The following is a 25366-nucleotide window of genomic DNA, read 5'->3' as shown; positions in this document are numbered from 1 at the left end:
TGGCAGTCATCCCCAACCCCCCAATCCTCTCAGCCCTGTGCAACCACTAAATCTACTTTCTGTGTCTCTAAACATGCCTGTCCTGGAGATTTCAATAAATTAAATCATATGGTCTGTGGTTTGTTGTGATTGGCTTCGTTCACTTAGCATGATGTTTTCAAGATACATCCATGTTTCAGCAAGTTGTTTTTACTGCTGAATAATAAGGACACACCATACTTTATTTACCCATTTATCAGTTGATGGATGTTTGGGTGGTTTCCTCTTTTTGGCATTTATGAACAGTGCTGCTATTAACATTCATAAGCAAGTTTTTGTGTGACACATAGTTTTCATTTTTCTTGGGTATATACATAGGAGTGGAATTGCTAAATCCTATGGCAACTCTCTGTGTAACTTGGTGAAGAGCTGCTGAACTGTTTGCCACAGTGGACGTTCCATTTTACATTTACCCTAGCAGTGTGGGAGTGTTCCAGGTTCTCAGAATAACCACCACTTGTTATTGTCTGTCTTTTTTACTGTGGCCATTGGGTAGAATCTCATCATGGTTTTGAGTTGCGTTTCCCTAAGAGTGATATTGAGAATCCTTTCATATGATTATTAGCTATTTGTAGAGCTTCTTTGCCGAAATGTCTACTCAGATCCTTTGTGCATTTTTCAATTGGGTCGTCTTTGTATTGTTGATTGTAAAAGATATTTATGTATTCTGGATACAAATCCCTTATCTGATATGTGATTTGCATATATTTTCTACCAGTCTGTGGCTTGTCTCTTCAATCTTTAATGGTATTGTTTGTAGCACGGAGGTTTTTCATTTTGATGAAGCTCACTTTTCTCTTCTTTTTGGTCACTTGTACTTTTGTTGTTGTATTTGCCTTTCCCATTTTTGAGCTTTGGATAGAATAATACCCTTTTCCCCCCATTTCTTATGTCTTTTGTTTCGTTTTAAGATTTTTACTTATTTATTTGACAGAGAGAGAGAGCAGGAGCACAAGCAGGGGGAGGGGCAGGCAGAGGGGAATGGGCTAGGGATCCTGACCTGGGGCTCCAACACAGGATGATGGGATCATGACCTGAGGTGAAGGCAGATGCTTAACAACTGAGCCACCCATTTCTTATGCTTAAATCTTTGGTCAAGCGGGGTTTCTCCTGGTATATGGAAATGTAGCCAGATTATTTTTTTCCAGAAAAAAAATTTCTGGAAAAACATTATTTAATCATTATTATTTTATTTCAATACTGTAAAAGGCCCCCCCTTTCCTCAGTGATTTGAGATAATATTTTTACCATGTCTTCTATTCTTTTTTTTTTGAAGTAATTTTTACACCCAACATAGCATTCGAACTCAAGACCCCAAGATCAAGAGTTGCATGCTCCACCAACTGAGCCAGCCAGACACCACCCTTCTTTTTTTTAATACGTCTTCTATCCTTGAATGCATTTTAGGACTCTGTTTTGTTTTATTGGGCAACCTCTCAGGTTCCCTCCTTCACTCAGAGCTTTTTACTATCGCTCAATAAATTTTTCTTTGCTGCCCCTCAAAAATAATACATATATATATAATATATACATAGTATATAGAGACACACACATATATATTTATACACACATATATTTTTTTTGAAACATGTGAATGTATTCATTACCTTTTTTTTTTTTAAGATTTTTATTTATTTCTTTGACAGACAGAGATCACAAGTAGGCAGAGAGGCAGGCAGAGAGAGAGGAAGGGAAGCAGGCTCCCCGCTGAGCAGAGAGCCCGATACGGGGCTCGATCCCAGAACCCTGGGATCATAACCTGAGCCAAAGGCAGAGGCTTTAACCCACGGAGTCACCCAGGCGCCCCTATTTATTACCTTTTAAGAGTAAACAAACATCAGGGGCACCTCGGTGGCTCCGTGGGTTAAAGCTTCCACCTTTGGCTCGGGTCATGATCTCAGGGTCCTAGGATTGAGCCCCACATCGGGCTCTCTGCTCAGCGGGGAGTCTGCTTCCCCTTCTCTCTCTGCCTGCCTCTCTGCCCACATGTGATCTCTGTCAAATAAATAAATAAATAAAATCTTAAAAAAAAAAAAGAGTAAACAAACATCAGAAGGAAAAAAAAAGTGGGTGTTCTGAAGCCAGGGGAACCAACCCAGGGTAGAAACCATCCTCATTAATAGCTATTTACACAGTGATAGTTTCTTTCATTTCTGGAAATGAAACTGGGCTGGGCTGTTGGGGGTTGGGCCCCACTGGCATAAGACTGAACAGAAGGGTCTTGGGGGAAGCTCCAGAAGAGTCCACCCAACAGGCCAGGGAGGTCTGGCTGACCTGAGGGTTGGAACAACTCTAGGATGCTTGCAACCAAACCCCTGAGGCCATACTCTGGAGAATTTGAGCTTCTCACTTTGCATCAACTTCCTGAAGCTTCCCTGACACTAGTGACCTGGGCCTGGCCCTAGGAAGGGAAGGAGAATGTTGGACTGTGATGGCTTTAAAAGTTTGTCTTCCTTCTGGCAGGGAAAGAGAATAGGTTGCCAGGGGACATAATACCCTGAGAAGGGCAAGAGCAGATTTGAGGGCTACCTCATTGTATTCCATTCCTGGAACAGGAAAGGGGAGCCCTCCCCCAACAAAAAGGTGTGAGAACACAGGAGGTGTGTTTGATGTCTGCAAAAAATGAGACAGAATCCTTGTTTCTTGCTTTATTCTCATGGAGCATGCACAGTGTTTTGTTTCCTGTTCCAATTCCACTATTTATACAAAAACAGTAGAATGAGCTTACAAGGTAAATAACGACTTCCCTGGAGCAGATTCTCACACACTGATCCCACTGTTAGCTGAGATAAATTTCAGAGCATGCTCCTGGACAGGCTGAGAGGAGATTTTCTAATACATAAAAACAGCAATAGTAAAATGTTAATTAAAAAAAATGTTTTATATAGTGGGACATCTGGCTGGCTCAGTTGGTGGTAGAGCATGCAACTCTTGATCTCAGGGTTGTGAGTTCACACCTCACATTGGGCATGGACACTACCAAAAAAAAAAAAAAAGTTTTGTATGGTAGGTGCCATCTTCCTTTTAATAAGTTTCTTTAAGAGGTGGGTCTCATTGATAACATCTAGAAGTAGTAACTCCAAAATATCTATCATATACTGAGGACTGTCTGGCAGGCACTGTGTTGAGTTTTGTTTAATACTCATATTGACACAGTACTTAGCTGTAGTTACTCAGTAAATATTTGTCAAAAAGCTTGGAAAAAACTATCAAAGCATTCAAGAATAGAAAATTACAGCCAATATTCCTCATGAATATAGATACAAAGATCTTTTAAAAAACACTAGCAAATTAATTCCAATATATAAAAAAGCCTACATCATAACTAAGTGGAGTTTATTCCAGAAATGCAAAGATGGTTATGTTTTTGAAAAACATTCAAGATAATTCACCATATTATCAGGATAAAAATCATATGATCATCCCAAAGGATGAAGAAAAAAATATTTGACAGGATTCAATATTCTTTTTTTTTTTTTTAAGATTTTAAGGATTAGGGCGCCTGGGTGGCTCAGTGGGTTAAGCCGCTGCCTTCGGCTCAGGTCATGATCTCAGGGTCCTGGGATCAAGTCCCACATCGGGTTCTCTGCTCAGCGGAGATCCTGCTTCCCTCTCTCTCTCTCTGCCTGCCTCTCCATCTACTTGTGATCTCTCTCTGTCAAATAAATAAATAAAATCTTTAAAAAAAAAAAAAGATTTTAAGGATTAAATATCCTTTTATGATTTAAAAAAAAAAGGAAACTGGGAATATAGGGGAATTCTGCTTTGTATCTGATAAAGGGAATCAACTGAAAAAAATCTACAGACAACATCTTATTTATTTATGTTATGCCCGAGTTTTCAGTTTTCGCATCTGAGAGACCACCAAGGAGCCAAGCACCGATGCAATCACACGAGGGTTTATTTGACAAGCTTAAGCTTGGGCCCAAGTATACCCAACATAACGGAGTAGGGACTTGGACCCTCAGGTGACATGCTTAAGCTTGGGCCCAAGTATACCCTACGCAGCCGCCGAGTAGGGACTTCGACCCAGAACCAGATTACATTCAGAGTTTTTAAAGGCAGAGTAGGGGTGGACTCGGTGGTGGGTGAGGACAAAGGGATGATGTTAGTCTCTAATGAATTTCGGAAGCAAGGTCTCCAGGACCTTGAGAGGCTAGCTATTGTTGGGAGAAAGGTTATTTATTACCAGTAATAAAGATCTTCTCGTGAGACCCTTTAGATGTATATTAGAGGGTCATATGCTTGGGAATGATTGCTGACACTATCTTGGAGGTTTAGAGATAAAGTTTCACACTTCTCCTATCAAGTGTCCTTGTTAATGAGATTTGGGTTTAGAAGAAATTTAACTTTATTTCCATTTCCTTCTGCCTCAGCCTCCTTCAGTTTTATGGTGGGGAGGGCAACATTAGGGCTTGGGGAACTGAGTTATTTGCCTCTGGAAATTGGGCTATTGTTAAATCTCTAGGATATTTGTAAACCAAGGGAGACCCCTGTCTTGCAGGATTGTGATCTCTGCAAGTTAACTATTTGTTTTTCTTTTAGGGCAGCCAGGGGAGGCTGAGGAATGTCACACATACTACCGAGGGGAGCGGGTGGAGAGGGGTGCAAGGTGGCAGCTTTTGCTTTGCCAAGATGGCTGTACTTATGTCAGGGCTAGACTCGAGGTGGGTACAGCCTTGTTTTTCTTGGCCTCCACAATTTATTTAGGTTTTTATTTATTTATTTGTCAGAGAGAGCACAAGCAGGGGGAGTGGCAGACAGAGGGAGAAGCAGGCATAGGGAGAAGCAGGACCCCCGCTGAGCAAGGAGCCCAATGCAGGACTCAGTCCCAGGACCCTGGGATCATGACCCTAGCTGAAGGTAGATGCTTAACCAACTGACCCACCAAGGCTCCCCTTTAGACTGAACTTTTTTTTTTTTAAAGATGCTGCATTCTTTTTTTTTTTTTTAAGATTTTATTTATTTATTTGACACAGAGAGAGCAATCACAAGTAGGCAGAGCAGCAGGAAGAGAGAGGGGGGGGGAAGCAGGCTCCCCACTGAGCAGAGAGCCCTGTGTGGGGCTTGATCCCAGGACCCTGAGATCATGTCCTGAACTGAAGGCAGAGGCTTTAACCCACTGAGCCACCCAGGTGCCCCCAGACTGAATTTGATTCAGGAAAAGATGGTGGCCTAAATGTACTGATTATTAAATTCATATTCACAATTACCACACATTAGCCAGAAAGTCTAGCTTGAAATCCCCATCTCTGCCACTCAAAAAACTTGGTTAATACTAGGTAGCTTTCTTGATCTCTTTTTTTTCCCAAGTCACACATAATTGTACCAATACCATTTGATGAAAACATAATTCCCGAATGAATTATATTTATGTTTTTCTCGAAAATGGATTATCCATATCAATGCGGGTCTTTTCTGAACTTTCTATTCTGTTCCAGTGATTTTTCTATTATTTTTTTTAAGATTTTATTTATTTATTTGGGGCACCTAGGGTTGTGTAAGAGTATGTTCTCATTCTTAGGAGATACATAATTATTTGGGTAAAGGGTCATGATGTCTGCAACGTGTTCTGAAATGGGTGAACATTATTCACAACAATAGCAATAATAAATAGAAATCAAATATGGAAAGATTCACAGTTTGTAAATCTAAGTTAAAAGGATATGGGAGTTCATTGTATTATTCTTTCTTTCTTTTTTTTTTTAAAGATTTTATTTATTTATTTGACAGACAGCGATCACAAGTAGGCAGAGAAGCAGGCAGAGAGAGAGGAGGAAGCAGGCCCCCTGCTGAGCAGAGAGGCTGATGCGGGACTTGATCCTGGGACCCTGGGATCATGACCTGAGCCGAAGGCAGAGGCTTTAACCCACTGAGCCACCAGGCGCCCTGTATTATTCTTTCAATGTACCTGTTTGAAATTCTAAAAAAAGGAATTTAAATATTACTAAAAAAAAACACTTTAATGTGATCCTAATTCCACTTGCCAGGATGATGACAAATTCAGTCTTAGTCATTTATGGGAGCAGTTCCTGTCCTCCTCAGGAGTTTTACATAGTTCAAAACATTCAGGAAGGGCTCTCCAGCCTTCAGGCCATATTGCTTACTTCCCAAAAGATCTTTTGTAGAGCTGACAGCCTCTGCACTGGGTCTCAAGTAGTCTGCTAACTGGGAGCCCTGGCCAGAAGGTCCCATCTCCCTGCCTACGTTATGTAGCCCTTCTGCTCTGAAGAGATACTTGGCTCTACTCTTGCCTATACTGCTCCCCTCCTTCCCCGACTCCATCCCTTTGAGGAAACTTGTGGGTTTTATGTTATTGTTACGGGAGGAATCCCAAACAACTTTTCTCTTCCCAGTCTCAGAAAACCTGCTTTTGGTATTATGGTACTCCAAATATATTTCTCTAACCCTTCCCTTTGTTGACAAGTTCTTTTATACTATCATCTTAGAGTCTTTAAAAACACGATTGGGCCCAGTTTCCCAAAGGTGGAGATAGTAAAGGAAATGCTGTGTAATTTTACTAATTTATTGCATGTGAGATAAAGACATATATGCTTCAGAAAACATTCAGGGTTTCCCGAATTATCCACAAATCACTTGCATCAGTCATCACAGATACTTGCTAAAAATGTTCGTTTCTGCTTTTACATCCAGACCCACTGGGCCTACATTTCTGGAGGTGGGGCTGGGAATCTGCATGTTTGTTTTTTTTAATTGTGTTAAAACAATGTTTTATTATTTCTCACAATTCTGTGGGTTGATTGGGCAGTTCTGCTGAGTAAGCCTGGGCTCGCTCAGTGTTCACTCTGAGCTGACAAGTGGATGAAGGGGTGGGCTCAGCTGAGAGTTTAAATGGCTGGTCTTTAATCCCAGGCTTATTTCCAGCATCTTGATCTCATTCGGGGGAAGGTTCTTATCTGTGAAGATGGAAACGTCAATGCCTCTTGAGGTCTGAACTTCACAACTTGCGCAGCATCACTTCTGCCACAATCAGTTGGTCAGAGTAAGTAATGAGGCAAGCCAAGATTTTGAGATGAAGAGACTCCCCTGTTTGGACAAGAAGCAATCTGTATTTTTAAAGATCTTTATTTATTTGAGATGGAGACAGAGAGGGAAAGAGAGAGAGAGAGATCACAAGCCAGGGGAGGGGGTGAGGGAGAGGGAGAAGCACCAACTGCCACCACACACACACCCCCGCACCTCCCCAGCCAGCACCCTGGGATCATGACCTGAGCCAAAGGCAGCTGCTTAACTAATTGAGCCACCTAAGCACCCCAGAATCTGTATGTATGTATGTATGTAAAGATTTTACTTATTTAAAGATTTTTTACTTATTTATTTGACAGGGAGAGAGATCACAAGTAGGCAGAGAGGCAGGCAGAGAGAGAGAGAGGAGGAAGCAGGCTCTCCGCTGAGCAGAGAGCCCAATGCAGGGCTCGATCCCAAGACCCTGAGATCATGACCTGAACCGAAGGCAGAGGCTTAACCCACTAAACCACCCAGGCGCCCAAGATTTTATTAATTTATTTGACAGAGAGACACACAGGGATAGAGGGAACACAAGTAGGGGCAGAAGGAGAGGGAGAAGCAGGTTTCCTGTTGAGCAGGGAGCCCAATGCTGGGCTTGATCCCAGGACCCTGGGATCATGACTTGAGCTGAAGGCAGTTGTTTAACGACTGAGCCACTCAGGCACCCCTAGAGTCTGTATTTTTTTTAGAGTTTGTATTTCTAAAACAGCCTCCTCAGGTGCACACTGGGGTTAATTGTGAATTATTCATTTAACGAGTATGCGTTCAGAGCTCTGTCCCATTACATTTGGAACAAATCTCTATTTCTAGAATTTAAATGTATATGTATGTAAACGTTTTTGGTTTAGAAGCCTTCTTTCTTTCCTTCTTTCTTTTTTTTTTTTAAGATTTGATTTATTTGAGAGAGATGGGGGAGGGGCAGAGGAGAGGGAGAAGCAAGCTCCCCATTGAGCAGGGAGCCCCGTGTGGGGCTTGATCCCAGGACCCTGAGATCATGACCTGAGCTAAAGGCAGACGGAGTTGCCCGCAGAACGCTTATTTCTTATCTTACTTTTCTATCACCAAGCCTACCACAGTACTTGTGACATAGGAGATGTTCAGTAAATATCTCTGAAATGAATTTAAGTCTTTGAATCTAGTTTGTGGAATATCCTAAGAATCGTATGGGATTTCTCTCATATTTTTCAGTCTCAATTGGGAGGTAAGATATGGAAACTTAAGATTTACAGATACAGGGGGTTTCTTGAAATAGTAATATGCTTATGTGCTGTAGGGGATGGAACATGGAGGCTGGAATGCCAGCAGAGTTTGTGAAAAAGAATTTCAGGATGAGCTTGAAAGTGAGTAGGCACTGGAAGGAAGAGAGTCAGTGTAATTGGTATGATCACAGAAGTGGTTTTATTACCAGCAGGTTTAGGAGTCAGTGGCTGGTACACAAGTCTTATAAAAGGAATGGTGGAAAATATTAGTAAAAGGGGTTGATGATGGATTGTGGAGCGTCTGGGAGAGTGACAGGATGAAAAGGGCATTACATGTCAATTTGTCAGTTGTAATGGCAGTTAAAAATGAAGAGCTTACAACACTGCACATCAACCAAGCTTGGAATCCCAAAATGTTGGGATCCCTAGCTGGTAATAATTGAGGTGAAATTTATTTTAGAACACTAAGAAACGAAAATAGTATAGCTCTGTTCTGATCACCAAATAATTCGTTCAAAAATCGGATTCCCCCTTCCCAACTTTTGAGATATAACTGAATCAGATTCTAAGTAGTGGCAAAAACTTGGGAAACTACCTGTCGATGGCCTAGGCGAATTACGACCCTGTCCCCTGCCCCTTTTTTAGCACCACTGTCATTCGTGCCTTGATTACTGTGTGCCTAGCGCTGTGGAGATACACGTTCTCATTTAATTGATCAAACAAGGTTATCTCGCCCATTATACTGGTGAGGAAAATGAGACTTAGACGTGAGTCGTCCGGTCACAGCCTGAAGGTTGCAAACAAACAAACAAACAAAACCCGGGCTGGAATACAGGCCGCACGGGAGGTGGGGGAAAGAAGCTTCGCGCGGAGAGGTCACAGCGAAGGGAAGGGAAAAGAAGGGAAACGGGAAATGGAGACTCGGCCCTCACTTCCAGGACTCCGCAGGCCGTTACACTAAGTGAAAGGGAAACCTCTCTTCTGTAACCGCTGTCAACCGGTCTCCATTAGGCCTTTTTCCAAAATCACAGTACCTGGTTGGTGAGATTGGAGGGATAGACGATCCTGATTGGTTAGTTGGACCTCGAACCAGGCTTACGCTCCAAGGTCTGGGCTGAAAGGGGGGGCGGGACTTAAATCTGAATCCGTCATTTCATTGGTAAAAAGAAAAAACGAACCAGGAACTACCCGGAAGCGTGATTGGCTGTTGCCAGGATCCCTCCGAAGACCGTAAGGGCCTTAGTTACGGAAGCCGGGGAGGACTGAACAGAAGGTGCACCTCGAGGAAGTTAACCTCGGAAACCCGGTTAGTGGTGGAGAAGAGCTAATTCAGGCCCAATGGCGACTGTGGAAGCAAGCGACAGCGATGGGAAAAGGCAAGGGGTCGAGAACTCCGTCACTTATTATCGATTGGAGGAAGTGGCGAAGCGCAACTCCATGAAGGAGATCTGGCTGGTGATCCACGGGCGAGTCTACGATATCACCCGTTTCCTCAACGAGGTGGGGCCCGGGAGGTGGGCGGCCCTTGGGAGCTGCAAGGGTGAGGGGTGGTCCGGACCGGAAAAGTTGCAGGGTGTGTGTAGGAGGGAAGTGAAGCCTGGCTGAAGGCGATAAGGCGTACGGAAGGGACCATAGCTCCCCTAGACGGAAACAGAGGGGCCTTAGTTCTGCATGCATTTCTAACCAGCACTAAATTCTAGAGCCTTCAATAATGCCATGTATTGCATTTCTTATATTGGATACTTAACTGTTCGCTAGGTCAAACTTTTAAGACATCATTAAGCCTTCATTATCCCCATTTTACAGAAAGGGAAACTGAGCCTCAGGGACTGAGGACTCTCAAGGTCACACGCTTAACAGTCTATAACCATTCCAATATAGGTTTCAAGGGGTCTGAACCTGTGCTCTTCCCACTGCGCCCTCTGAAGTAATTCATTTCAGGTTTTCCTGAGAAGAAATTGAAATTTTTTTACCCCCTGATTATGCTACCTTTAATTTCTATTAATTTGAGTTGACCTTGAGGCCAGAAGGTCATGAGTTAACTTTTATAGTCCTTGACTCACCCTCTTTGCTAAATCTTCAAACCTGTTGCATTAGATCTCATTGTGAAAGTTCTTGAGACCATGGTGCAATTGAGTGTTACTTTTTTTTAATTTAAGGAAACAGGATAGACTTTGGTCTAAACATATTGAGGTGTACTTTACATACAGAAATTGTGCCCAATTAAAATGTACAGTTTAGTGAGTTTTGACAGATGTATTCATCCACATAATCACACTGCCTTTTAAGACAGAGCATTTCCATCACCCCAAAAAGTTCCCTCTTGCTCCTTGACAGTCCACAAACCCCAATCCATGAGACTTTGAGGTATTTGTGTATATACACATATTAACACATGTATTTTTTTGGTGTGTATCATTTTGAGTAATAAAATCTTGGGGTGAATTCCTTGGAAATTCCTGTGCAGTATAACCTTGTAACTGAGAAAAAACTTAATTTTTGATAGTTCTTTCCGTGAGTCAAATATACTAGTAAAATATTTTTTCTATATTCGGATTCATAAATCTATAAAAAATTTTTGAAATGTAAAGTTTCCCAAAAGGACATTGTTTTTAATAAACCTTAATGGCCAGTAAATTAACATCTTAGAATTTAGTAACTTGTATTTGAATGGGGTATGGCCATTTATGCTTTTAAAGGGTATTTTAAAAGTACTTTCTCATTATATCATCCATGGATAACTAGTTGAGAGTGACTTGGGTGTAGTGATCCTTATGTTAACAGAATGAGAAACAAGTTCACAGAGATTTTGATTGATGAGTGGCCGAATCTGATTTCGATAGATCCCTTGATTTCTCTTGTGTACATAGCATTACTTCTGAATTCTACCCTTAGCTTAGTCTTTTGGTGTATGCCTCATGGTAAGTTAAAGTTGTGGGTTGTAGCCTGTTAAAGCATAGTTCATAATGGTAGGTAATGATGTTTTTCATTTGTGGCTTCATTTCCCCCCAATTTCTTCTGGATTGATTTAGAATACATAATGAACTTGGATGGAATACTCAGTGCTTGTCGTGGACCTTATTTCAATCTTGAGTAGTGGTTGCTAACCCGGTTCACAATGTTGGTAGAGCCAGAGACATCACAGGTATGCCAGAGCTGCCCCCGAAGCTTGAGCCACAGCTCTTTACCTGCAGTTAGCGCTTCTTACTTACCTGTTCTAGTCTCTCTGTTCCTATATTCTTGTTCATTCCAAGGCTATTCATTCATTCACTTGTTCATTCATATATTTATCTGAATTGTCTGTGATATAATCTGAAGTGTCTGTTATGTGTCAGATACTGTCCTAGGTGCTTAGAATAAAGCAGTGGATATACTGTATTTATGCCTTCATGGAGATTAATCTGTGGGGAGTGGACAATATATGCTGTGTTACATAGTGGTAGGTTCTAAGAAAAATAGAGAAGAGAACTGTAGATGTATATGGGGTGAGGGTGTAAGGGTAAGGGGTTGAAATTTTAGGTATGATGCCCAGAGTTGATTTTATTAAGATGACTAGAGTAAAGGCCAGAAGGAAGTTAAGGGAGCTAACCATGTGATTATCTGCGGGAAGAGCATGCCTGTCAGAGGGAGCAAGTTTGAAGGTCTTGAGGTGGGAGTATGTCTGGTGTTGTTGGAGGATGAGGGAGGCTGGAGTGGCTGGGTAGTAGTAGATGAGGTGAGCATGATTAGGTGAGGGCAGATCAAGTACCGCTTTGCAGGTTGTGGGAAGGATTTTAACTTTGTGTGGGCTAGGAACAAACCCACACTGGAGCAGGGGAATGTCATGATGTGGCTTACTGGTTTAATGGTATCACTCTGACTACTTGATTTAAAAGACTGGAGGAGGGCAAAGAGAGAATTGAGGAGCCCATTTTGGAGGCTGTTGTAGTAGATTGGGTAAGAGGTGGAGGTGGCTTGGACCAGGCTGGTGGCAATGAGGGGTGGTGAGAGCTCTCAGATTTTGGATGTGTGGGGTTTTTGTTGTTGTTGTTGTTGTTATTTTTTAAGGTTTGCTTATTTTGTCAGGGTGGGGGTGGGAACGGCAGGGGGAGCAGGCAAGAGAGTCTTAAGCAGAGCATGATGTGGGATTCCATCTCTGAAATCACGACATGAGCCAAAACCAAGAGTTTGTCCCTTAACTAGCTGGGCCACCCAGGCCCCCCTGGGTGTGTTCTGATGGTAGAGACAATTGGATTTAATGATGCATTAGATTTGAAGAGAGGAGTCGGCAAAAATGGCACCAAGGTTTTTGGCCTGTAGGTCAGGAAGAGTAGAATTGGTATTAGATGAGATGGGAGACCTCTGCCAGTTCTCATTCTTTCTTTACAATCTGAAATCACTTTGGGGTTCATCCTTAGAAAGGGGTTCCTAATCTGAAAAATCCTGTGTCTGTAGGTTGCCTTTTTTTTTTTTTTAAATGAATGTGGTTATAATGTTATTCAGGAGTTTGAGTGTGATAATTTTGAATTGGTAAGGTAATTGGATTACTTTTCCTCTAACATTAATTTTGCATTTTTGAATTAGTAGTACTGGTTTAATATATTGAAATCATGAATGAAAAACCAAACCTTGCAGCAGTACACATCATTCATCATTGTCTTTCCACTTTTAGTAGTATAGAAAGAGCACATAAAAATGGTTATGCTGTCTATGACACTGACTAGAAGATAACAAAGTACAGCTCCCTTAGCAAGGGTAGGTATGATTTTGTGAACCTTTGTTTCAGTTAATATTCTAATTTTCTTACTGTGTATCAAAAGTCAGAGAAGTTCGGAAGCCATTATCTTATGTATAAATAACCATTTCTAAAAAGAATAACTTAAATACCACATTGTGATATTTTAAAGTTTTCTAGGTTTCTTTAAAAATTTTTTTTAAAAATTAACATATAATGTATTATTAGCCCTAGGGGTACAGGTCTGTGAATCGTCAGGCTTACACACTTCCCAGCATTCACCATAGCACATACCCTCCCCCAATATCCATAACCCAATTCTAGGTATTTATTTATTTATTTACTTATTTATTTATTTATTTTTAAAGATTTTATTTATTTATTTGACAGAGAGAGATCACAAGTAGGCAGAGAGCCAGGCAGAGAGAGAGGGAAGCAGGCTCCTCGCAGAGCAGAGAGCCCGATGCGGGGCTCGATCCCAGGACCCTGAGATCATGACCTGAGCCGAAGGCAGAGGCTTTAACCCACTGAGCCACCCAGGCGCCCCTCTAGGTATTTTTTTAAGTGGCTATGGGCATAAGTGGGAATATTACTATAAGGCTTGCCTCACAAATGGGATAGCATTCAACAGGTATTTCTTAGCTGTTACCAGGTGCAATGGTAGTAGGCCCTGGTGGCAAATAAAAATATGGTCCTGTCCTCTTGAACCTGCTCTTTGAGGAAAGACCATAGAAAACAGAAGTAGAAAGATGCTCAATGAAGGTACTTTCTGCAAAGGAAGCAAATAGGAATTGAGAAAGAAAAATGAATGTTTAATTTTTTTTTTAAAGATTTTATTTATTTATTTGACAGAGAGAGATCACAAGCAGGCAGAGAGGCAGGCAGAGAGACAGGAGGAAGCAGGCTCCCTGCTGAGCAGGGAGCCGGATGCGGGACTCGATCCCAGGACTCCGAGATCATGACCTGAGCCGAAGGCAGCGGCTTAACCTACTGAGCCACCCAGGCGCCCCCTAATTTTTTTTTTTTTTAAGTAAAATTCTACTCCCATTCTGGGGCTTGATCTCACAACCCTGAGATCAAGAGTCACATGCTTTATCAACTGAGCTAGCCAGGCGTTCCAGAAGACTTACTTTATTAAGAGTGATCTGGGGGCGCCTGGGTGGCTCATTGGGTTAAAGTCTCTGCCTTTGGCTCTCGGGTCATGATCCCGGGGTCCTGGGATCGAGCCCCGCATCGGACTCTCTGCTCGGCAGGGATCCTGCTTCCTCCTCTCTCTCTGCCTGCCTCTCTGCCTATAAATAAATAAAATCTTAAAAAAAAAAAAAAAAAGGAGTGATCTGGAAAGCTGAGGGATGACTTTTAATAGAGCTGAGGTGAAGGAACTGGCTTCAGGAAGAGAAAAGTACATTCTAAGGCATTTGCAGAGCGAAGCAAGAGTTGGCCCATCAGTGGGACTGAAAGCAGCTGTGGCAGTGGTATAGCCAGTGAAGATCAAGAATGGCAAGAGAGCTTGGTGGGACCCAGGTCAGGCAAGGGAGGGTAGGTAGTAAGGATTTGATCCTAAATGTATTAGAAAACCATTGAAGCCTAAGTGACATTAAAGCACTTTGCGTTTCCAGTAGATTACTTTGGGCTAGGAGTCAAGAATAGGTTGGAGGGAAAAGTGATACAGAATGGAAGAAAGTAAAACTCTTATCTATCCCAAGGATTTGTTTGACTCTTTCTGCATCTTTCGTGTATATACCAGTATATACAAATGTGTACAAATAAATATGGAAAAAGAATTGTAATATTCCTTTTTTTTTAAGTTTTTTTGTTTGTTTGTTTGTTTGTTTTTAGTAATCACACAATATGAGGCTTGAACTTACAATGCAGATCAAAAGTTGTAGGCTCCTCTGACTGAGCCAGTGAGGGACACCAATCATAGTATTCCTTAATTGAATTATAGTGTCTATTCATTGATTTGTTTTAGTAGTACAAATAGTGTTTACTGGTGCTTATTATTCTGAGTGTTTTACCTGTAATTTTTCTCTTAACTTCTAACAGCCCATCCCTTTACTTTTTAAGATTTATTTATTCATTTATTTATTATTATTATTATTTTTTTAAAGATTTTACTTATTCATTTGACAGACAGAGATCACAAGTAGGCAGAGAAGCAGGCAGAGAGAGACAGAGAAGCGGGCTCCCTGCCGAGCAGAGAGCCCGATGTGAGGCTCGATCCCAGGACCCTGGGATCATGACCTGAGCCGAAGGCAGAGACTTTAACCCACTGAGCCATCCAGGCGCCCCTTAAGATTTATTTATTGACTTCGGGGTGGGGTGCAGTGGGAGAGGGGAGAGAATCTCAAGTAGACTTCCCATCTTGGGTATTGATTGCGAGACCCTGAGATCATGACCTGAGCTGAAATCAAGAGTCAACCCACTGAGCTACCCAGGTGCCCCTATTTCTAACACTGTAGAACAACGGTATCACTTTTTTGTGTCTAGTGTCTTTGGCTTCACGTATCTGAAACTTATCTTTTGTTTTTTCCTATGTATCAGCAGTTTATACACCCAGCAGCAGTATGTGGTTTTCCAGTTCCTTCCCCACCCTCCTTGATACACAGTATCATCCGTCATTATACTTTGAACCAATCTAAAGGGTATGTGCTGTGCTGGCATATAAATTATGGTTTTAACTTACATATCCTTCATGATGAATGATAACTGAGTATCATCATGGTATGATTGGTCATTTGTATGGATTTTCGTGAAGTGTCTGTTTTATCTTGGCCATTTATAATTGAGTTGTTTTCTTGAATATATTCTTCATATATTCTATTTTTATTTTTATTTATTTATTTTTTTATTTTTTAAGATTTTATTTATCTACTTGACAGACAGAGACCACGAGTAGGCAGAGAGGCAGGCAGAGAGAAGCAGGCTCCCTGTTGAGCAGAGAGCCCGATGCGGGGCTTGATCCCAGTACCCTGAGATCATGACCTAAGCCGAAGGCAGAGGCTTTAACCCACTGAGCCACCCAGGTGCCCCTCTTCATATATTCTAGATGCAAGTCCTTTCAGATACAGTTGACCCGTGAACGGCGGGTTTGAACTCCACAGGTCCATTTACACATGGATTTTTTTTCAACATAGTATTTTCTCTTTCTTAAGATCTTCTTACTTTTTTTTAAAGTAGGCTCCATGCCCAATGTGGAACTCATGACCCTGAGATCAAGAGTCAAATGTTCTACCAACTGACCCAGCCAGGCACCCCATGATCTTCTTAATAACATTTTCTTTTCTCTAGCTTGCTTCATTCTAAGAACACGTGTAATACATATAAGATGCAAAATATATGTTAATTGACTATTTTATTGGTAAGGCTTCTGGTAAGCAGGACACTAATTGTAGTAAGGTATTTGGTGAGTCCAAAAATATATACAGATATTCAGCTATGTGTAGAGGATGGGGTTCAATAGCACTCCAGACCCCACATTACTTAAGTCAACCTTATATGTATTGTGATTTTTTTCTCCCAGTCTTTTGCTTTTTCGTTTTCTTAATAGTGGTTTGTTTTGTTTTTAGATTTTTTTTTTTTAAAGATTTTACTTATCCATTTGACAGACAGAGATCACAAGTAGGCAGAGAAACAGGCAGAGAGAGAGGAGGAAACAGGCTCCCCGCTGAGCAGAGAGCCAGACGCGGGGCTCGATCCCAGGACCCCGGGACCACGACCTGAGCCGAAAGCAGAGGCCTTAACCCACTGAGCCACCCAGGCGCCCCTGTTTTTAGATTTTTTACATTGGGCACCTGGGTAGTTTGTTTGGTTAACTGTCTGCCTTCGACTCAGTGATCGCAGGGTCCTAGGATCCAGTCCCAAGTTGGGTTCCCTGCTCGGCAGGGACTCTGCTTCTCCCTCTGCCCTCCTCCCACTTGTTCTCTCAATCTCTCTCTCTCTATAAATAAAAATCTTTTAAAAAAATTTTATTTACGTAGGGAGAGAGAGAGCATGCTCATGAATGGGGGGAGTGGCAGAGGGAGAGAGAATCCCAGGCAGACTGTCCTGAGCCCAGAGCCTGAGTCAGGGCTCAGTCCTCTGATCTGAGATCAGTACCTGAGCCAAAATCATGAGTTGGCCACTTACTTGATACTCACACAGGAGCCACACTTAGTGGTGTATTTTAAAGAAAATTTGGGAGACGCCTGGGTGGCTCAGCTGGTGAAGCGTGGGCCTTCTGGTCGGGTCATGATCCTGGGGTCCTGGAATCGAGTCCTGCATCAGGCTCCCTGCTTATCTGGGAGCCTGCTTGTTCCTCTGTCTGCCATTCTCCTGCTTGTGCTCTCTCTCTTTCTCCTTCTCTCTGGCAAATAAATCTTAAAATGAAATTTAAAAAATATATATAAAGAAAATCTGGTTCCACGTATAGATGAAATATAATTCTAATGTCTGGGTACTGGCTTTGGGGTCCAAATATCTGGTTCAGTTTACTGTTTTACCACCTAATAGTTGTATAACCTTGGGCAAATAGCTCTGTCAGGGCCCTTTCCCATCTATAAAATTGAGATTCTTATATGTGCTCCACAGAGTTGTTACGACAGTTGATATAAATAATGCATATAAAGTCTAGTGGTACCCGGCATAAAGAGCTCAGTAAGTGTTAGGGGCCACTGAATGATTGATGAAGTTATTTTTATTAGTAATAAAACTTACTTGTTCCCTGTAGCATCTTTTGAGTGCTTAAGTGACAGGTGCTCTGAAGATGTAAAGGTGAATTGGATGTCTTAGGCTTGTGAGGGAGAATGAGCTCTGTGCACAAGTCATTGTCATGCAAGAAAGACAGAACACAGGCTGTGTTTGATAATCAGGGTACTGACGGTACCCCTGAAATCTTCAGAGCCTGACTGATAACAATTCTTACTCATTTCTCTAAGGCTGGTGAAAAGAAAGTATAATTTTATTGTCATCTAGCTTGTGAAATTAACAAATCTATGGGAATAATTTTTTTTTGGGGGGGGGGATAATTTTTTTTAAAAAAGATTTTATTTATTTATTTTAGAGAGAGTGCTAGTACAAGCAGGGGAAGGGGCAGAGGGAGCAAGGAACCTGACACAGGGTTCCGTCCCAGGGCCCCGGGATAATGAACTGAGCAAAAGGCAGATGCTTAACTGACTGAGCCACCCAGGAACCCCAAGAATACTTTCTTTTCTTGAATAGTTGTAAGTGGTTAGTCCTGGGGAAAGCTAGAAATAAAATGAGGCAAAATTTAACCTCCAGTACTGTCTGGGTGAGATCCTCTGATGACCAAATTGACTTTCATTTATTTGTTTTGCATGTGGGCATGAGATGGGGGTGGGGGGGATGAATGGGACAGAAGGAGGGCAGAGTGAGCTCTCTCTGTTGATCTCACTATATTCCAAGCATACTGTGTTCTAGAATACAGCCACGAAAAAATCAACCACGGTCGATGTTCTAATGGAGCTTATAGTCTAGCAGGTTAACAGAGACATCAAATAATGACAGTTGTCATAAATGAATACTATGAAGGTACCTAAGGAATTGTGAAAATCTGTGGTAGTGGGATTTAATCTGGTGGGGATAAGTTATGATTGGACCTGAAGACCTGATATTTCACCCCTGGGCAGGGATGGCTGACTGCCCAGGTTACACCCTTTCTGGCAGCCATCACGTTAGCCTCTCCTAGATGACACCACTACTTTACTGGGCTCTTTCTAAGCGAATGCGAATGAAAACATGTGGACCCCCACCGTTTCCTCCTGTTCACCACTCAGGTCTGTCATCTTTCTCTGCCCTGTCAGATTGTTGTTTCGAAAGTAGTTTTGCCCTGTCCAGAATTTTAATCTCCATATCTCATTATGATGAGATATTCTGCTTATCTGTTTGGGTAGCGGTTCTTTTCATCACCCAGCTTAATTTTGCAGCTTCCAAATCTGAATGTTTCTAGATCTTATTTTCTAAGCCTAGTGGTCTTTAGCATATCCTTATTGCTGCATTTTTATTACATCATTATGGGATTTCCACTCATAGAGAATTTGTGTAATTTTTTCCCATTATGATTTTTATTCCCTGTCCTCCTTTGCATTCTCTTCTTTTCTGCCCTCTGACTCCTATCCTTTGCATAAAATTAGTAATCTGAAAGTATATTTTCTGTTAGTAATTTGCCCTCTTTCTTTCCTGTATTAAAACAAAATTTTCTTCTTCTTTTCTTTTTTTTTTTCCAAAAAATTTTTTTAAAGATTTTATTTATTTATTTGACAGACAGAGATCACAAGTAGGCAGAGAGGCAGGCACAGAGAGAGAGAAGGAAGCAGGCTCTCTGCTGAGCAGAGAGCCTGATGCGGGGCTGGGATCAAGCCCTGAGCCAAAGGCAGAGGCTTTAACCCCCTGAGCCACCCAGGCGCCCCTCTTCTTCTTTTCAATAATACTTAGTAAATGAACTTAAGAAAGAACCAAAAGGCTTCCTCCCTACCACATAGGCTTTGAACAGATGAACTGACTGAAATCCTTCACTAGGGGACATTACACAATTTCCTTTGTATCTTTGAAGTATTTCACTTGATTATTGCTGGACTGAGAGAGAAATGAATGGATCACAGTCATTGTTTTGTCCCTTTTGAAAGTTTAGATTTTGGTTGCAGTGTCATTTATTTAAAACATTTTCTTTGTAACATTGTGTAACTACTTACATAATAAAAGCTAGGACAAGGTCCATTAGTCTTAAAACACAAAGGCTATCCAAGTCAAAATAAATTTTTGGTACATTCATACGAGATTTAAAAGCAAAGCAAGTCCTAGAAAAAGTGGAAATTTTTCTGTTAGATTTACTGAATAAAAAGAGGGAGAAATTTATGATTTTCCAATAGATTTGAATAGTGTAGGGCCTCTATGTAGATTATTCAGGTTAACCCCTGAAACTCTTTTTTTTTTTTTTAAAGAATTTTTTATTCATTTATTTGACACAGAGAGATCACAAGCAGGCAGAGAGACAGGCAGAGAGAGAGGAGGAAGCAGGCTCCCCGCCGAGCAGAGAGCCCGATGCGGGGCTCGATCCCAGGACCCTGAGATCATGACCCGAGCCGAAGGCAGCGGCTCAACCCACTGAGCCACCCAGGCGCCCCAACCCCTGAAACTCTTAATGGTCTCATTTGTTTTGTTTTGCTCTGATTCAGACAAAAATAAGTTTTTGGCTAATATTAATTATAGGCATATATAACCTAGTTTTATTATTTTTTATTTGGTAAAACATATAAACAGAATTTTCCATTTAATCAGTTGTACACTTCAGTGGTGTTAATTTCATTCACAGTATTGTATAACCAATCAACACTGATAACTTTATAAACTTTTTCATCACTTCAAGCAGAACTTTGTTACCACTAGGCAATAACTACCCCCTCATCATTCTTCCTCTGATAACTTCTAGTTTGCTTTGTCTCTTTAGAATTGCTTAATTCTAGGTACCTCGAGTAGATGGCAACATAAAATATTGGTCCTTTGGTGTCTGGCTCCTTTCACTTAACATGTTTTGGTTTTTAAAATTTTTATTGTGGTAAAATATGCATAACATGAAATTGATTATTTCAACCATGTTTAATTGTACAATTCTGTGGCATTAAGTTCATGCATGTCATTGTGTAACTCTCACCACCATTTATCTCCAGAAGTTTTTTGTCCTCCCAAAGTGAAACTGTAGCCATTAAACAATAACTCCATTGCCCCTGCTCCCAGCCCCTAGTAGTCACTGTTCGATTTTTCTGTCTTTATGAATTTGACTATTCTTGGTACCACATATAAATTGAATAATTCGATATTTGCCCTTCTGTATCTAGCTTGTTTCACTTAATATAATGTCTTCAGTGTTCATCCATGTTGTAGCATGTGTCAGAATTTCTTTTTAAGGCTGAATAACATTCCATTATATGTATATATACTGCATTCTGTTTGCCCATTCAGCCATTCATCAGTGGACACTTGGATTGTTTCCATCTTTTAGCTATTTGTGAACAATACTGCAGTGAACATTGGCATACAAGTATCTATCAGAGTGCTTGTTTTCAGTTCATTTGGATATACTGCAGAGTGGAATTGCTCAGTCATACAGCTAGACTGTGTTTTTTGTGGAACTCGAAACCGTTTTCCAAAGCAGCATTTTACATTTCCACTGACAGTGAATGAGGCTTCCAGTTTTCCCACACTGTCTCCAACACTTACTGTTTTTTCACTTAAAGCCATCCTAGCCAGGTGTAAACTGGTACCTCACTGTGGTTTGACTTGTATTTGCCTAATGACTAAAGATGTTCATGTATTTGCTGGTCCTCTGTGTATCTTCTTTGGAGAACTATCTAATCAAGTTCTTTTGCCCATTTTTCAATTGAAATGTTTGTCTTTTTGCTTTAAAGTTGGATTTCTTTGTATATTCTGGATATCAATCCTCTAATAAGTATTTGATTTGCAGATATTTTTTTCCCATTCTGTAGCTTGTCATTTCACTTTCTTGATAATGCCCTTTGATGTACAGAAGTATTTAATTTTGAGAGTTAAGTCCCTCCTCATCCGTAATTACTTTAAATGTAAATGGATTAAATTCCTCTTAAAAAAAGGATTATTTGAGAAAAAGAGTGCACATGCATGTGCACAAGTGGGGTTAGGGGCACAGGATAAGGGAGGGAGAGAATTGCAAGCCCTACTGAGCACAGAGCCCAACACAGGGCTCCATCTCAGGACCCTGAGATCACAACCTGAGCCAAAACCAAGAGTCAAAATTTCAACTAATTGAGCATACTGGAGCCTCTAAGTGGATTTAATTCCTAAATAAAAAGACAGAGGTTGACAGAATGAATAAAAATACAGGATCTCACAAGATGCTATCTACAGGAGACTCACTTTAGGGTTTTGTTTTTGTTTTTTTTTTTTTTAAGATTTTATTTAATTATTTGACAGAGTACAAGCAGAAGGGAATGGCAGGCCAGGGGGAAGGGAGAAGCAGACTCTCCAGCATTTTTTCATGTGTCTTTGGCCATTTGGTTGTTTTTTTGGTTTTTTTGTGGGTTTTTTTTTTTTTTTGGAGAAATATCTGTTCATGTCTTCTGCCCATTTCTTGATTAGATTATTTGTCCTTTGTTTAAGTTGATAAGTTTTTAATAGATTTTGGATACCAGCCCTTTATCTAATAAGACATTTGCAAATATCTTCTCCCTTTCTGTCAGTTGTCTTTTGGTTTTACTGACTGTTTGCTTTGCTGTGGGAAAGCTTTTTATCTTGATGAAGTCCCTATAGTTCATTTTTGCCTTTGTTTTCTTTGCCTTTGGAGATATATTTAGCAAGAATTTGCTGCAGCTGAGGTCACAGAGGTTGCTGCCTGTGTTCTCCTCCAGGATTTTGGTGGATTCCCGTCTCACAGTTAGGTCTTTCATCCATTTTGAGTCTATTTTTGTGTACGGTATAAGGAAATGGTCCAGTTTCATTCTTCTGCATGTGGCCTCATTTTTGTTTTATTTGCATTTCCCCAGTGACTACTTATGTTAAGCATCTTTTCATATTCTTGCTGGCCATCTGTGGATCATCTTCAGAGAAATGTCTACTTAAGTCCTTTGCCTGTTTTCTAATCACATTGTTTGATGTTTTCATTGTTGAATTTTAGGAGTTCTTTATGTATTCTGGATATTAACCCCTTTTGATTTATGTATCTTTTCTCTCATTCTGTAGGTTGTTTTTTCAGTTTGGTGGTCGTGTTCTTCGGTGCATAAAAAATTTTAAGTTTGATGTACTCCCATTTGTCAATTTTTACTTTTGTTGCCTATGCTTTTGGTATCATATTCAATAAAGCATTATCAAATCCAGTGTCCTAAAGCTTTTCTTCTGTATTTTCTTCTAGGAGTTTTATAGTTTTGGGTTGAATGTTCAGTTCTTTAATCCATTTTCAGCTAACTTTTGTCTGTGTTATAAGGGTCCATCTTCATTCTTTTGTATGTGGATATCAGTTTTTCCCATAATTTATTGAAGAGACTGCCTTTTCCCTATTGTGAGTGGTTCTGGCATCCCTTGTTGAAGATCATTTGACTGTATATACAAGGGTAGTTGTATATGTGATATTTTGGAAATCATTTTCCCATTAATTATAAATTCCTGAGATTTAGTCATATGACCTCACTCTGGTAAGTGAACACATTTGGGTAACCACCATCTAGAGTCTAGAACTAAACAGCATGTGGGGCTCCCAGGTGACTCAGTTAACTAGGCGTCTGTCTTTGGCTCAGGTCACGATCCTAGGGTCCTGGGATTGAGCCCTGTGTTGGGCTCCCTGCTCAGTAGGGTGTCTGCTTCTCCCTCTGCATCCCTCTTCTGCCACCCTGCTCTTGTGTTCTCTCTCTTAAATGAATAAATAAAATCTTTAAAGAACTGTATACACTTCCTTGTGCCTCCTAATCACTGCTTTCTTCTTCATCCCTGGAGGTACCCCTCTATTGACTTTAATCCTGTAGATTTGTTTTGTTTTTGAACTTTTTACAAAGGAGAGAGTCACAGGTTTTTTGTTTGTTTTGTTTTTTAAGATTTTATTTTCTTGTTAGAGAGCAAGAGAGAGAGAGAGAGCGTGCCCATGCACCCACGCAAGTGGTGGGGAGGGAGGGAGAGGGAGAAGCAGACTCCCTGCTGAGCAGGGAGCTCCATCCCAGGACCCTGAAATCATGACCTGAACAAAGGCAGTTGCTTAACTGACTGAGCCACCAGGCGCCCTGAGAATGTCACAGCATATTGTTTTATTTCTGGTGTTTTTTTTTTTTTTTTTTTTTAAGATTTTATTTATTTATTTGACAGAGAGAGAGAGATCACAAGCAGGCAGAGAGGCAGGCAGAGAGAGGGGAGGAAGCAGGCTCCCCACAGAGCAGAGAGCCCGATGCGGGGCTCGATCCCAGGACCCTGAGATCATGACCTGAGCCGAAGGCAGCGGCTTAACCACTGAGCCACCCAGGCGCCCCAATTTCTGGTGTTTTTTGTTCGTCATTTATATTCTTTCATGTTGTGGATATTGGTGCTTGCAGTGGTTTTGTCTTTTTCATTACTGATTAGGATTCTACTGTAGGATTATATGGATTTATTTGTACTCTGCTTATGGTCATTGGATTTTCTTCTTTTTTTTTCTTTTTAATTTTAGAGAGTGAGCACATGCGGGGGAGAATGGCAGAGGGAGAGAGACTGAGAGAATCTCAAGTAGTGTCTCTCTGCTGAGTGCAGAGCCTGATGTGGGGCTCCAGATCATGACCCTGAGATCATGACCTGAGCTAAAATCAAGAGTCCAACAGTTAATGGACTGCACCACCCAGGCAGCCCAGTCATTGGGTATTCAGGTTAGGGTCATAACAAATAGTGCTGCTACGATCATTTGTGTGTGTATACAAGTTCATATATCTATACACATTTCTTTAGGGTATATATTTAGGGAATTCAATTTGATTTTTTAATTAAAAGTTTTATTGAAATAATTGTAGATTCATACGTACTTGTAAAAAATAATAGATCCTTTGTATCTTTTACCCATTTCCCCCAATGATAACATTTTGTAAAACTGTAGTACAGGGGCGCCTGGGATAGTCCCTCAGCGGGCTTCCTGATCATTGAGGAGTCTGCTTCTCCCTCTCCCTCAGCCCCTCCTTCCCTAACTATGTGTGCTCATGCACACTTTTTCTCTCAAATAAGTAAATCAAGTATTTAAAATAAATAACTGTAGTACAGTACCACGACCAGGATATTGACATTAATTGGATCCCCAGATCTTATTCTGACCTCCCCAGTTCTACTTCTATAAAATTGATTTGCCTTTTAAAGAGAAAGCAAAGTAGTTTAATTTGTAGAGTCAAGAGTCATCCACTTTTGATTACAGTACTCAACATGCAAATTACATTTACCTCTTGATTCAGAAATGGCACCCTGCCACTTCCCCAGGACATTTAATCCAGACAGTTATTTCTGGGCAACTTTTCTCTATATTTCTGCCAACACTTGCCCTCTCTACCTTCTTAAAATGATGTATAAACTCTTATCCAGAATGACTGGGTCTTTAGTTCAGTTGCATCACCATAGTATAGGACAGACCCATTGACTTTTTTTTTTTCCCAACTGATTTGATGTATGTATTCTGAATGTACTTGAAAAATATCCCATTTAACCTGTAAATGATAATTCCTTAAGGCACTTGAGAATACCACAGTGTCTCAGGGTCATCAATTTTCCCTGGACAGTTTTTAGAGACATAGAAGGTTTGTTAAATCTATCTTGGCCCTGAGTATTCACTCTGAAAAATAATTTATTTGAATTAAGTTTTGATACCTTTGCTCTTTGTGTCATTCTGTAGGCTCAAAATGAGCAATGCAGGGATATTTGTTTT

The 25366-nt window shown here is 40.8% G+C and overlaps 1 protein-coding gene across 1 annotated transcript in view; it reads left to right on the top strand.

Moving 5' to 3' along the window:
- The first annotated feature begins 9509 nt into the window (after positions 1-9509).
- The window catches only part of LOC125089199 (cytochrome b5 type B), a 40421-nt gene continuing 24564 nt past the window's right edge, over positions 9510-25366 (top strand). The window contains exon 1 of the mRNA XM_047711224.1: positions 9510-9767. Coding sequence (XP_047567180.1) covers positions 9606-9767 — 162 coding nt within the window. The 5' untranslated portion in view covers positions 9510-9605. The remainder of the gene's footprint in view (positions 9768-25366) is intronic.

Source organism: Lutra lutra, chromosome 17 (genome assembly GCF_902655055.1).
Source record: "Lutra lutra chromosome 17, mLutLut1.2, whole genome shotgun sequence".
Lineage (NCBI taxonomy): Eukaryota > Metazoa > Chordata > Mammalia > Carnivora > Mustelidae > Lutra > Lutra lutra.
This window is presented reverse-complemented; position numbering and strand designations above follow the sequence as displayed.